General features: G+C 42.3%; 1 protein-coding gene across 1 annotated transcript in view; it reads left to right on the forward strand.

Annotated features, from left to right (window-relative positions):
- The window catches only part of TINAG (tubulointerstitial nephritis antigen), a 157169-nt gene that overhangs the window by 44563 nt on the left and 97637 nt on the right, over window positions 1-14969 (forward strand). Inside the window, exon 4 of the mRNA XM_077487814.1 lies at window positions 9443-9557. Coding sequence (XP_077343940.1) covers window positions 9443-9557 — 115 coding nt within the window. The remainder of the gene's footprint in view (window positions 1-9442; window positions 9558-14969) is intronic.

Genomic DNA, 14969 nt, shown 5'->3' on the forward strand with positions numbered 1-14969 from the left:
AATTGGTGTGGCGGATTTAGGGATGTCAAGTCTGCTTATCACAGAGTTTTGCAATTCTTGCTGTGTATGTCAGTAAATGCAGCAGAAGTAATGGATAGCTGGCAGGATCACAAATTATAGTCCACAGTTACTGGTTGTGGAAAATAGTCATAGAAAGGGGATGATTTCTTTAGCACAGGCAGGTAGGCAGCATGTTCAAGGATAGAAGGTACCTTGTAAAAGACATATAAACAGAAGAAAAAACAGCGCCAATCTAAGTGCAGTATTGTTGAATCAAAGACATTTAATTTGTGAAGTTATGCACTCACACTCTACCAGAAGGTTTCAGGCACATCATGTATCTAGAGGGCATCGCAGGGCTCTCGAGGAGAAGCGGTAACTCGTTCGGCTGTATCTCTCGTCCGGTGGCGCCGGTGGTTCCCAGCGTCGCACGGCTTGGTGTAACAGAGTCAGGGAGGTCCGTTCGTCCGTTCGTTGTTATGTTGAGGGGCGCACTGCGATGACGTTTCGTTGTGGTTTACGTTGCACGCGTTCGGAGCATGCGTGCTCCTTCATCAGGCATGTGATGGCGCCACCGGACGAGAGATACAGCCGAACGAGTTACCGCTTCTCCTCGAGAGCCCTGCGATGCCCTCTAGATACATGATGTGCCTGAAACCTTCTGGTAGAGTGTGAGTGCATAACTTCACAAATTAAATGTCTTTGATTCAACAATACTGCACTTAGATTGGCGCTGTTTTTTCTTCTGTTTATATGTAACCAATACACAGTACAACTAGGAAAATCGTCAAAATGGCCAAATTCACTGTGATAGTGCCAGCCATGGAGCCAAAAGGTGGTGGAGAAAAGGCTGTCCCACTTCAGTAAGGGCTGTGGACAGAGGGTGCTGCAGACCAAAAAGGGGAAGCCTGAAAACACTTTTCAACAGCTGGGAACAGTGACCATAACCAAAGCCGGGCTACATCAGGGAGGGGAAAGGCTGGGTCCAGATCCAGGAAGCACGATCACTGTATGACCAGAGTGGAAAATGTTAGTGAGATCAGAGATGGATGCTGGAGGGGCAGCGTGTACAAGGCTGAGCTCCAAGGTGTCCTCCCCGGCCACGTCACATGCTCCGACCACAGGCAGACTTCAGCAAAGCCTGATGGATCAAATGGATCAGTGCAGGAAATGTGATGAGTATCACAGCAGGTGCTGAAGCTTAACCCCTTCCTCAGATAAAACGCTAATACGTGTTAAAACAAATGTGCCATTTGAAGATTGAAAATTGTTCCCAACACCCTGTTGTGATGGAGTGAAATATAGGGGGGAATGTTTTTTACAGGGCCTGTTTGCTCTTCCAGCACCCATACCTCCTCTTTTCACAGCACAGGCTTGTGACTGGCCATGGCAGAGTTAAAAATCAAATTTTGAAGATTGAAAATTGTTGCCAACACCGGTTATGATGAATTGAAATATAGGTGCGAATGATTTTTACAGGGCTGGTTTGCTCTCCCAGCACACAACCCTCCTCTTTTCATAGCATTGGCTTGGGATCGGCCATGGAAAACTAAAAAAACTGAAAACTTGAAGATTGAAACCCCACCATGATGGCTTGAAATATAGGGGTGAATGTTTTTTTACAGGGCTGGTTTACTCCCCCAGCACCCAACGCTCTTTTCACAGTACGGGCTTGGAACCGGCCATGGCAGAGTAAAAAAAAAAAAAAAAAAAAAAAAAAAGGAAAACTTGAAGCATGAAAATTGTTCCCAACACCCCGCCATGACGGCTTGAAATATAGGGGCAGATGGTTTTTACAGGGCCGGTTTGCACTCCCAGCACCCAACCCTCCTCGTTTCACAGTACAGGCTCGGGACCGGCCATCACAAAGTTAGGGGGGCTATTTTTTAATGTGGGAGCCACACTGACATTCGGCTTTTCCTTCTGTTTTCTTTCCCCCGTTTTATCTCTTTGCAAAATGCACCACATGTAAGAAGTTACCTGTTTTTTTCCAGTCTGGGCACTAGAAGTCACTCTCTCTTGTTGTCTCTTGTTGTTAAACATGCCACAAACTGCCATTAGTTAAGGGGAGAATTGAAAATATTTTTTTCATATTATTGTTTCAATCCAGATCGGAGTCACTGGTGCATCTTCCCCCCCCTGTGGCCCAAACCCATAGTGAGCCCCTGTTCTTTATTCACATATGTTGTGTACTTGTACATAATGTACACATATGTTGTTTTAACCACCTCAGATAATTTGGTGAGTAATAAGACACTAACGGACACTGACTGAGAACTGACTAACTGCCTATGATATCACCAGCGACACTAATACAGTAATCGGTGATAATACTATACACTGTCAATGTACTAATGGCACTGGCTGGGAAGGGGTTAACATCTTAGGTAATCAAGGGGTTAAATGTGTGCCTAATAATGTGTAATGTGCTGATTTTTTCTAAAGATATCTTTGTTTCAAAACGATTGTTCCCTCTGTACAGAGCCCTGTGTTGATTGTCAACACAGGGCTCTGGGCTGTGATTGGATAAAGCTGATCAGCAGGTCCTGGCCATGAATCATTGACCGAGGCCTGCTGACAGACTCCCACTGTATACAATAAAATTGGGTGTCGGCGGGGAGGAGGGGGGTCGCGCATGTGCTCATCCTAAACCCAGAATCAGGCAGCTATGTACGTCGCTGTGCCTATACAGGCAGCCTTTACACGGTTCATTCCGGGTGGTCAGTCCAGAAATGGCTTACAAAGTGAATAAAAAGGTTTTTCAATTCAAAATATTTATGAATGTAAACAAATGTAAATATATCTCTAAACCTATACAGTACAGTGCATAGCATTCATAGCATTGTTTTCACATAGTACATCTTTAACAGGAGAGATCTAATTTTCCAATGGTAAGATTAAGTATCTCTTGGAGATTTTGTTTTTCCCCCAGCTTTTGACTTCATAATGAAATAAGCAAAAAAATATATATTTTTGTATCCCTCTGTTACTCTGCTGTCTTCCCTTTTAGCATGCTTCTTTGAAACATAGAAAAGTTGCCGCAAAAAAAGACTGAGTAGTCCATCGAATCTACAGATTTTTTTTTTTTTTATGTTAACTTTATTGTCTGACTTAAATGTATGTTTATCCCAAGCATGTTTGAAGCCATTTACTGTTGGTAGTTTATTCCAAGCACCAACTACCCTTTCGGTAAAATAAGACACTGTTTCCATTAGTGTGCCTTGTCATGCGACTTGGGACTGCAAAGTCGAATGACAAGTCATACCCCATGATTTGATGATGAGTATCGTTCATATCTGTGTGACTTCAAGTCGCAGAGACTTCAATGTAGTCCCTGCACTACTTTTGTCCCACTTTGATGCGACTTGAGGTCAATAGACCTCAAGAATACACAGGCTTTCAAGTCTTATCAAAATCGCTGCAAAATTGCATTACTTTCAGGTCGCAGTAGTAGAAACCTAGCCTAATATAAGGCCCCTTTCACAATTGTGGGACTTGTCCTGCAACTTGGGACTGCAAAGTCGCATCACAAGTCATTCTCCTATGATTTCCAATGAGTACCATTCATATCTGTGCAACTTCAAAGTAGTCCCTGTACTACTTTGGTCCGACTTTGATGCAAGTTACACAGGCATCCCCTGAAATTGTGGCAAAGTTGCGTAAAAAATTGCGGCAAAAATCACACGACTTTGAAGTCACGGTAGTGTGAAAGGATTCATTTTGAACTATCCAGTTAGTTTGAAGTCATGTCCCCGCCTTCTTGATTTTGGTTTCATATTGGTCTCTTTTTAGCACATCAGCACTGCAGTTGATTGTCTCCTTGCACTGTTTCTTCCAGCCTAAACTCCACAGTCTACAAAAGGTTGATATCAGGTCTAATTCAGGTATTAAACTATCTGCATTTAAAATGTTTCAATGATAACATAACTGTAAGGGCCCATTGCAATTGTGACAAGGAGCATGCTCATAGAATGAAAGAGCAAAGATAACAGAGAGGCTACCTTATCAGTCTGTTGCTGTTTTTCCCTCTTTCCATTAAATATGAGGTTAGAAAGATACGACTCTTGTATTACTTATCTGTAAGGCACTATGTGCAATGACTGCCATTTTGCTGCACTTGATCAGTGCCAGTCACTGCAATGGTACTTAGAAGACAATTGGACTGGGAAGGCTTAAGACTTTGAGCCTGACAGCATTGGTATGCGGTTGCCCCTCTTAAAAAATAAATAAATAAATATATAGGTCTATATATAGGTCTATGTACATTTCACTGTATTAGGAACAATGTCCCTTTAAGAAAATTTCAATGAGGATTGGGGGCGGGAAAAATGTTTGCATGACAATTGGGAATTTCCCAGAATGTCATGTGACCCCTGGGAATGTTCTGGAAAGGGGCTTATTATATATAGCACCCCCTCACAGGAGTTTTCCCGCCAGTGTTCAGCTAGTCAGTATCGGTGCAACAAGCTCACCACCCTCCCTCCCTAGTCACTCAGCACATTATGTGGTCTGTCACCCTTCATATTTGTAGGGGCTACTTTGGTTTTAAATATTCTGTATGCTTGAATTCTTTAAGACTGAGCTGTTTTAAGTTTATTATTTGAAATTTAAGAATTTTATGAATGAATAAAATTATCAAGATGTTGTTATTATTATTTATTGATTTGAATACACCAATAACCATGCCATGGCCAATTTTACCTCTTACACTTTTGAAGGCCCTGGAGCACCAGGACAATGTAAGCACCCCAAAATGACTCCATTTTGGAAAGAAAACAACCCATGTATAATCTATGAGGCATGAGCCCGCAACCAAAACCTCCTGGTCTCCACCAACCATCTTTGGGCAGACTATCTCTCCAAAGACCAAAGCGAAGAGTCTCAGGGTTATTTTAGATGCACAAATGTCAATGGATGCGCAAATAGGATCTGTAGTCAGTGGATCTCACCATCTGCTGCACATGCTTCGCAGACTCATCCCTTTTATCCCAAAGAATGACAAAGCAGTGGTAGTTGGAACAATCATTAATTCACGACTGGACTACGCAAATTTGCTTTACATAGGATTACCACAATATCAACTTGCGCGATAACTGATCCAAAACACGGCGGCAAGGCTGATAACAGTAAAAAAACCCTGGGAATCCATCTCTCCTTTGCTAAGGAGCTTACATTGGCTAACCGTAAAAAAGTGGTTCACGTTCAAGACCCTTTGCCTCACCCACAAATGCGTGCATAGAGAAGCTCCGCAATACCTAATGGAGAAAATAAATCATTACACACCAAACCACAGTCTTCGATCAGCCAACAAAAACCTCCTCCTCATGCCCAAAGCCCGGTATAAATCCAAGGGGGATCGGAGATTCACTGTCCAAGGGCCTCGGCTATGGAATGCTCTACCAATCAACATCCGCCTGGAAGAAAATCACCTGGCTTTTAGGAAAAAACTCAAGACCTTCCTCTTTTAGCAGATGATCAAAGCTCGCCACAGCGCCTAAAGGCGATTCAGTTCGCATTGTGCGCTATACAAGTATTTCATTCATTCATAATGAGTTATTTTCTTCTACAACTTTTTGGAAAATGTGTAAAGAAAATGAAAACACATTTTTTTTACACAAAGTTGTCAATTTACACAATATTTCTAACACATAGCATGTACCAGTGGCAGAATTATAGGGGCCACTGAGATCGCCATGGCGACCAGGACCCTTGCTGCAGGGGGCCCTTGAGGGCCCCCTGTACTCTTCGATAGGAGGAACAGCAGGGGTGGCTGAGAACAAGCTCCCCGATCATCAGCCGAACTGTAATCAGCACTGTGCAGGGAGCTGTCATGTTAACCTAAAGTGAAAGCACAGTGTGTGCTGTGCTCTTTGTCTCCCCTTACAGTGCAGCACCCGGCAGCACAAGCTAAGGTAAAAGACTGCCATTTTTTATAAGACCATCTATCTACTGTATGTATGTGTGTTTATGTGTGTATGTGCATTTGTGTGTGTGCATGCATGTATGCATGTGTATGTGTGCATATGTACAGTATGTGTGTGTGGGCATGTATATATGCATATTTATGTATGTGAGTGTGCATGTACAGTACAGCCCAAAAGTTTGGACACACCTTCTCATTCAAAGAGTTTTCTTTATTTTCATGACTATGAAAATTGTAGATTCACACTGAAGGCATCAAAACTATGAATTAACACATGTGGAATTATATACTGAACAAAAAAGTGTGAAACAACTGAAAATATGTCTTATATTCTAGATTCTTCAAAGTAGCCACCTTTTGCTTTGATTACTGCTCCGCACACTCTTGGCATTCTGTTGATGAGCTTCAAGAGGTAGTCACCTGAAATGGCTTCCCAACAGTCTTGAAGGAGTTCCCAGAGATGCTTAGCACTTGTTGGCCCTTTTTCCTTCCCTCTGCAGTCCAGCTCACCCCAAACCATCTCGATTGGGTTCAGGTCCGGTGACTGTGGACCCCATCACTCTCCTTCTTGGTCAAATAGCCCTTACACAGCTTGGAGGTGTGTTTGGGGTCATTGTCCTGTTGAAAAATAAATGATGGTCCAACTAAACGCAAACCGGATGGAATAGCATGCCGCTGCAAGATGCTGTGGTAGCCATGCTGGTTCAATATGCCTTAAATTTTGAATAAATCCCCAACAGTGTCACCAGCAAAGCACCCCCACACCATCACACCTCCTCCTCCATGCTTCACGGTGGGAACCAGGCATGTAGAGTCCATCCGTTCACCTCTTCTGCGTTGCACAAAGACACGGTGGTTGGAACCAAAGATCTCAAACTTGGACTCATCAGACCAAAGCACAGATTTCCACTGGTCTAATGTCCATTCCTTCTGTTCTTTAGCCCAAACAAGTCTCTTCTGCTTGTTGCCTGTCCTCAGCAGTGGTTTCCTAGCAGCTATTTTACCATGAAGGCCTGATTCACACAGTCTCCTCTTAACAGTTGTTCTAGAGATGTGTCTGCTGCTAGAACTCTGTGTGGCATTGACCTGTTCTCTAATCTGAGCTGCTGTTAACCTGCGATTTCTGAGGCTGGTGACTCGGACAAACTTATCGTCTGCAGCAGAGGTGACTCTTGGTCTTCCTTTCCTGGGGCGGTCCTCATATGAGCCAGTTTCTTTGTAGCGCTTGATGGTTTTTGCCACTGCACTTGGGGACACTTTCAACGTTTTCCCAATTGTTCGGACTGACTGACCTTCATTTCTTAAAGTAATGATGGCCACTTGTTTTTCTTTACTTAGCTGCTTTTTTCTTGCCATAATACAAATTCTAACAGTCTATTCAGTAGGACTATCAACTGTGTGCTGTATCCACCTCCTGCACAACACAACTGATGGACCCAACCCAATTTATAAGGCTTGAAATCCCACTTACTAAACCTGACAGGGCACACCTGTGAAGTGAAAGCCATTTCAGGTGACTACCTCTTGAATCTCAACAGAATGGCAAGAGTGTGCAGAGCAGTAATCAAAGCAAAAGGTGGCTACTTTGAAGACCCTAGAATATAAGACATATTTTCAGTTGTTTCACACTTTTTTGTTCAGTATATAATTCCACATGTGTCAATTCATAGTTTTGATGCCTTCAGTGTGAATCTACAATTTTCATAGTCATGAAAATAAGGAAAACTCTTTGAATGAGAAGGTGTGTCCAAACTTTTGGTCTGTACTGTATGTATGTATGTGAGTGTGCATGGATGTGCATGTGTTTATCAGTGGCGGGTGTCCATAAGGGTGCACAGGCACCGCCCCCTCTCTCCAGCCACCCTCTGTATGACCAATGGATAGATTCCTGCATAACATGAATCTATCCATGGCCACTGCTGCCACCCCCATATATAGGTGTCCGGCCTCTTTTTGGGCACCAGACATCTGAATCACAGTGGCGGGGGGTGTTTTTGAAGCACCTGATTAGAGCCATAGGCCCTAATAGGCTTCAAAATAGGTGACGCTCACAGTCCACCCAGGTGTTTTAGAAAAGCTGAGCATGGATGGATGGATGGATGAGTATGCTGAGTATGGATGGCTGAGCATGGGTATGGCTGACTATGGATGGGGTGGATGGGATGGCTGAGCATGGATGGATGGATGAGTATGCTGAGTATGGATGGCTGAGCATGGGTATGACTGATTATGGATGGGGTGGATGGGATGGCTGAGCATGGATGGATGGATGAGTATGCTGAGTATGGATGGCTGAGCATGGGTGGATGAGTATGCTGAGCATGGATGGATGAGTATGCTGAGCATGGATTGATGAGTATGCCGAGTAAGGATGGCTGAACATGGGTATGGCTGAGTATGGATGGGGGTGGATGGGATGGCTGAGCATGGATGGGTGAGTATGCTGAGTATGGATGGCTGAGCATGGGTATGGCTGACTATGGATGGGGGTGGATGGGATGGCTGAGCATGGATGGATGAGTATGCTGAGTATGGATGGCTGAGCATGGATGGATGAGTATGCTGAGTATGGATGGCTGAGCATCTATGGATGGATGAGTATGCTGAGTATGGATGGCTGAGCATGGATGGATGAGTATGCTGAGCATGGGTGGGTGGATGAGTATGCTGAGTATGGATGGCTGAGCATGGATGGATGGGTATGCTGAGTATAGATGGCCGAGCATAGATGGATGTGAGTATGCTGAGTATGGATGTCTGAGCATGGATGGATAGATGAGTATGGACGGCTGAGCATGGATGGATGGATGAGTATGGATGGATGAGTATGGATGGATGAGTATGGATGGCTGAGCATGGATGGATGGATGAGTGCTGAAATGGTCATATATCAGGGCTGTGGGCACCACAGATCCAACCCAGCCCACAGCACTGCTGCCACCGATCTCGCCCCCCTCTGCTCACACTGTAACAAATTGGTACAGAGAGGGGAGAGAGGAACTGGACATGACACTGGTTTGTTTACAAGTGATCACTCCGTCATTTGACAGAGCGATCACATGGTAAACGGCCACTATCAGCGGCCATTTACCGTGATTCATCTTTCGAATATGGCGCAGTCAGCAAGAGGTTAAATAGGTATTTGTCTTTGTGGTATTCGGGGGGGGGGGGGGGTGGCGGGGGTCCTGTTCCCACTGAAACACTGCCTTCAGGTGGGTTACAATGTGTTGGGAAAAATAATGACAGGCTTTATTTTTTTACAACCCAACAGAACTCACCTGAAGGCACCACAGCACAAATACAAAATCTTTCGCAGATAATACAGATCTCTTTCATGTGTTTCATATGTGTATTTGGCTGTTTGGAGTTCGGCTTTAAGAACAAATAATATCATTATTTATATTATAAAACATAACTATGTTATTCTAGCAATTTGCAGTGAACTATGAACAACATCTGCTTTTTTTGCTATTACTGCTAGTGCTAATTTTGGTAATAACATGCCATTTTTAATTACAGGTGGAAAGCTGAAAACTACAGTCAGTTTTGGGGCATGACATTAAATGAAGGGTTTGAATATCGACTGGGTACAATACCTCCATCTCGCTCGCTTCTCAGCATGAATGAAATAGATGTAAGTTTTCTTGTAATTGTTATTGCTAGTAATGTTTGTCTGAATGATCAAGCCATATACAATATATTTGCAGTGTGGAATACCCTACACATGTTCTAGATATGTAGTCATATTATTCATTATTATGGCACATACTATACATACTGTACAGCATGCTATAGGTCTTATTTTCCAGAAGAACATACTATTTATATATTACATCACAGCCATTCTAATTGCTCAAATAGCTCAACATGACTATTTACCATCTTGTTTACAATTTTTTTTTTTTTTTTATGGTATACGCACCTTTGCACTGGGTTTACTAACACTGTATTTCAGTACAGTACAGTAGAGTAAGGATTACTCATTGTCTACATGAGCACATAATATCTCTTTACATCAGTGTGATAATGGTTTGGTTTTTGTTTTTTAACCATTTTTGACCAGGAATTTGCTGCCACTTTTTGTTTACATGTGAACATCTGTCCCAACATTTTATATTTTTTTAAAGCAGAGGCCTTAGAGAATAAATTGGTGTATTTTGCATTTTTTTTATGTCACACTGTATTTGCGCAGCGGTTTTTCAAAGACAATTTTTGGGGAAAAAAATTAACTTTTTAAAATTTTAATGCAAAATTTGAATGTGAGACGATCGCTGTTTGCGTGCGTGCTTGACTGACACACGTGTTCCCCCTTGCGTGCTAGCACGGGGGATGGGGGGCACTTTATTTTTTATTTATTTTACTTTTTTTTTTTACACTGTTGCTTTGCGATTTTTTTCATCACCTTTGTTGCTGTCACAAGGAATGTAAACATCCTTGTGACAACAATAGGCACGTGACAGGTACTCTTTATGGTGGTATCTGGGGGTCAATAAAATCCCTCCTTTGCGCTTGAAAGATTTACATTTTTTAATGCTTTTGATTTTCAAAAAATGTCGCTGTTGACATCCAGGTAGACTGGAAGTGATGTCATGTCATCGCTTCTGGTTTACCATAGCGGAGACCCAATCAAAGCCGATTCTGGCTTTGTATGGGTCTCCCACTAGCCGGCAGACGTGACGGCTAGTAGCTCAGGTCTCCAGGTGCAAGGGGAGAGCCAGAGAAAGCCACAGAATGCGGCCGGGAGGGGGGGGGGGGATCATCCCCTCCTGCTGCTTGTAATACCAAGTGAGTAGCTAGATAGCCACACCAATTGCTATTACAAAAGAGCCAGCCATCGTCTTTAAAAAATGGTACCGGGGTGATATCTGCAGCTGCATTATCTGGGTACAACCACTTGAAGTTAAATGACGTATCGGGTATGTGATTTGGTGGCAAGTGGTTGACATTAGATGTTAGTATTGGTATAATGAGGTTAAGATTTTTTCTATATACTTTTGTACAATAAAGATTTAGTAAGAATATAACATATTTGGAATGTGTGTATGACTGATTGTACGCCTTTCTTGCTTTTAAGGCATTTATGTTTTTGTCTCCCTGGCTCAGTTTGCATTCTCCTCACCTTTTGGTTTTGTAAAATATTTTCAGTATGAATCATGATTTCAACAATTTTGTTAACAATCAAAAAAATCATGTTCTTCCAATTGGACAAATTACATGTACATGAAATACCAAAGAGAGTTAAATCCCAAACTTTGAATTTGAAGAAAAACCCTTGCAGTGCCCCACACCCATATAATGCTTGTTATGTTTTGCGGGAGATTAGAAGGCTGCGTTACTATGCATTGTAGCCAATCAGCTTCTAACGTTAGCTTGTTCAAAAAAACAAAACAAAAAAAAATGGAAAGCCGATTGGTTCCTATGCTCATCTGCACCCAATTTTGCACTCTCCAATTTCAGCAAATCAACCCAAGCGCTCTGGGTTGTGGGTTGTCCATCGGCATCAACACGTTCAATGCCCAGCTATTAACCCTGCATTGTACGTGGACCCCTCTGTTTCGATCGATTTTGCTCTACACTTCACATATAATTCCCACTCGATTGATTTTGTTTCCTGGCTGTGCATTTTTTTTTTTTTGTGAACACAGCTTGTTCTTTTCCAGTATGTTCTACATATATTTTTAGTTCAATATTTTCAATAGAAAAGCCTCTTAAATACATGGTGTGGTACAAAAATTGCAGATGCATTTGCAATGCTTTCACCAGTGAAGTGACCTTAATAAAATAAATAAATAAATAAGAATTGTAAACTCTGACTAAAATGCTTGTCTTGCTTTAGAAAATTGTATTTGTTAAGGCTTTTAAAGAGGAATGTTTTTACATCATTTTGCATCATTTGTGTAGCCAAGATCCAAAAATAAACAAGACTAACAAAAAAAAAAAAAACACAATTTTAACAAAATAAATAGCTGTAAGATACAAAATAAATATGTATGTTGCTTTACCTCAAAGATGTATGCGCATATGAATTCAAGAAAGCTGTATAATTTCTTTAAAACTGCACTTTGACAGCATTTATGTCATACCACTTTAGGACCATTTCCATTTTGAACTAATAATGCATTTTTTTTAAACATAAACAGGGATTTTAAAAAAAGAATGAAAAATAAATGTTTCTTTTCTATTGCTGTGTTGTATTATGCATGCCTTTTACCCATGCAAAAAACAAAAAAACAAAAAAAAAACAAAAAAACATATTGTCTAAAATGCATTTAACAATGTAGGCTAAAATGTCATTGGTTCAAAAGGCGAAGGTATAAAGTTTTACCTACGGTAATTGTATATGAAAGTTTATGTTTTGCTATAACAGTTATTTCTGCAAGAGGTATGATGTAAAAAAATGAGTTTGAGCCATATGCTAATTCTGACAACTCCCACATGTATAAACTATAATATTGCTAAAGCTACTGTTGTTTCTCCCATCTATTAAAGACATGTTGGAAAAGGTTTGGCCAATTGGCAGCATAAAGATGTAAAGAATAGGGATGAGCTGAACACCCCCCGGTTCGGTTCGCACCAGAACATTCGAACGGACTGAAAATTTGTGCAAACTTTAGAACCCTATTAAAGTCTTTGGGACTCGGAACGGAACATTCAAAATCAAAAGTGCTAATTTTAAAGGCTAATATGCAAGTTATGCAACATACAACACCAGCAATAAGGGGTATCTTCAGGTGTATACTGTGTTGGAGGCACACAACACCCACTTTAACTCCTGCAGATCCCTGTATTAGAGAACACCAGCAATAAAGGGTAGATAAAGGTGTATGCTGTGCTGGAGGCACTCAACAAACACCCACTAACTCCTGCAGATGCCTGCATTAGAGAACACTAGCAATAAAGGGTAGATACAGGTGTATACTGCGCTGGAGGCACACAACACCCACTAACTCCTGCAGATGGCTGTATTAGAAAGCAACAGCAATAAAGGGTAGATACAGGTGTATACTGTGCTGGAGGCACACAACACCCACTAACTCCTGCAGATGGCTGTATTAGAGAGCAACAGCAATAAAGGGTAGATACAGGTGCATACTGTGCTGGAGGCACACAGCACCCACTAACTAACTCCTGCAGATGGCTGAGAAAAGAACACACTGTCCCTGTCTATCTAGCACTTTCCCTGCACGCCAACACACTACACAAGGCCACCACGCTGGTGGCCTTATATAGTGTGGGGCGTGTACTAAACCCCCTGAGCTATAATTGGCCACAGGCATCCTGTCTGTGGCCAATTATGGCTCTCCTCGCTGCCGGCGCTGTGATTGGCCAAGCATGCGGGGTCACAGTGCATGCTTGGCCAATCATGAGCCAGCAATGCACTGCGATGGCGTAATGCATTGTGGGCTGTTCGTGCCATACGAATTTGGTGCGAACGGTCGACAAAGTTCTGAATTCGCCGAACAGATGAACGACCGATGTTCGAGTCGAACATGCGTTGGAACCGAACACCGAGCTCATCCCTAGTAAAGAAGTTCTACATAAAAGCATAGCTATTGAGACAGCTGCGTTGATTAAAATATAAATGAAAATAGGTTTTGCCAGACAACTAGCAGGGATTCATAAAAGTAAAAAAAAAAAAAAAAATTATATATATATATATATATATATATATATATATATATATTAACATCAGGGGTTGTTGTAGCTTAAGGGTAGAGCTTACCAGTGAGCTGAGTCCACGCGGGATATGCCGTTTTAATGGCTTGTAGGCCCACTTTTATTAAATAAGAAAATGTCCAATAACAGAAGAGTTGCCCACACAGGTGTTTCAGCTTTCCACAGCAACAATGTAAGTAAAACCAAAAATACCATGCCACCTGGCTCTCTTTAGCAACACTGCTGCTCAGACTTATGCTTCAGCCCTCTCGGCTCTATAACAGAGTTCCTGTACACCCAGTACCTCAGCACTCTTTTCCAGCTTCCTTATCCAGCCCACAGGCTTGGACCCTCTGTCTACTCTGACAGACAGACAGACAGACAGACCTGTGCAGACATGCACACTTCTCCCTTGCTTACCTGGACTCCTTGGGAGGGTGGAGCCTGAATCATGGTCAGGTGTCTACAAATAGCTCAGCACACACCTGACCAGTCAGTATGCTGGTGGATCTCAAAACCTGGACCCAGGACAGGGGATTTCATCCCACCTGGATCGCTATGAAATCCCCAGGCTCCAGATGCCAAAACGGATTTTAGCAAACAATGAGGAAATTGAAAAGCCAGTTTTCTCCCAAATAAGCAAATAAACTGGAGCCCCTCAACCTGCCTGGTTGAGAATCCTCTGTCCAAACACTGGTGGGGTACCTCACTACCACTATATATATATATATATATATATATATATATATATATATATATATATATATATATATATAAGAGGGCCAGTATGGTGGCCCGTAATTATGGGAGGAGCCCGGAGGGTATATAATCAGACCACCCACAACGGTCTGTGTCGGTTCCAGTGCAAGGTACTGCACATCAAGGGGCCGACTCTTCTCAGCTCCCTCACGGTCGTCTATCCGTGCGTCCAATCGTAGGTGCACTTCGGCTTCTTCATTCGTGGTCTTCGTCTGCGGTTCCCGCTCATGGTCGCAGATAAGTAGTATCCAAATCTTTTCATATCATGTGCAAACTTGCGACTTATCATGCTTACTATCCTGCACCCCTTTCGCAAAACCTACCTCTGAGTTGTTGACACTCATGTCCCGACATTGTTCGGCACAGGCATAGTACATTCGTAAATTCTTTCTACCAAACGTACGATTCATTCATAGATCCAAGCCTTCGAGTCGCTGTTGGTCGTTCTCCAATATCACTCGCCATAGGCTTCACTGGTTATAAAATTCACTGTTCTCATCCTTTTTTGAGATAAACAGGTATTGTTTGTATGGGTTTCTGTGGCTGATTGGGGTGTAATTAAACCCACCTGATGTCTTTCCTGCACTTGACTAGCCTGGGGGGATGGGTGGTTGATAGGTGTTTGGTTTCA

This window comes from Lithobates pipiens, unplaced genomic scaffold (genome assembly GCF_037356315.1).
Source record: "Lithobates pipiens isolate NorthernLeopardFrog02 unplaced genomic scaffold, aLitPip1_a1.2 Scaffold_18, whole genome shotgun sequence".
In the NCBI taxonomy this organism is placed as follows: domain Eukaryota; kingdom Metazoa; phylum Chordata; class Amphibia; order Anura; family Ranidae; genus Lithobates; species Lithobates pipiens.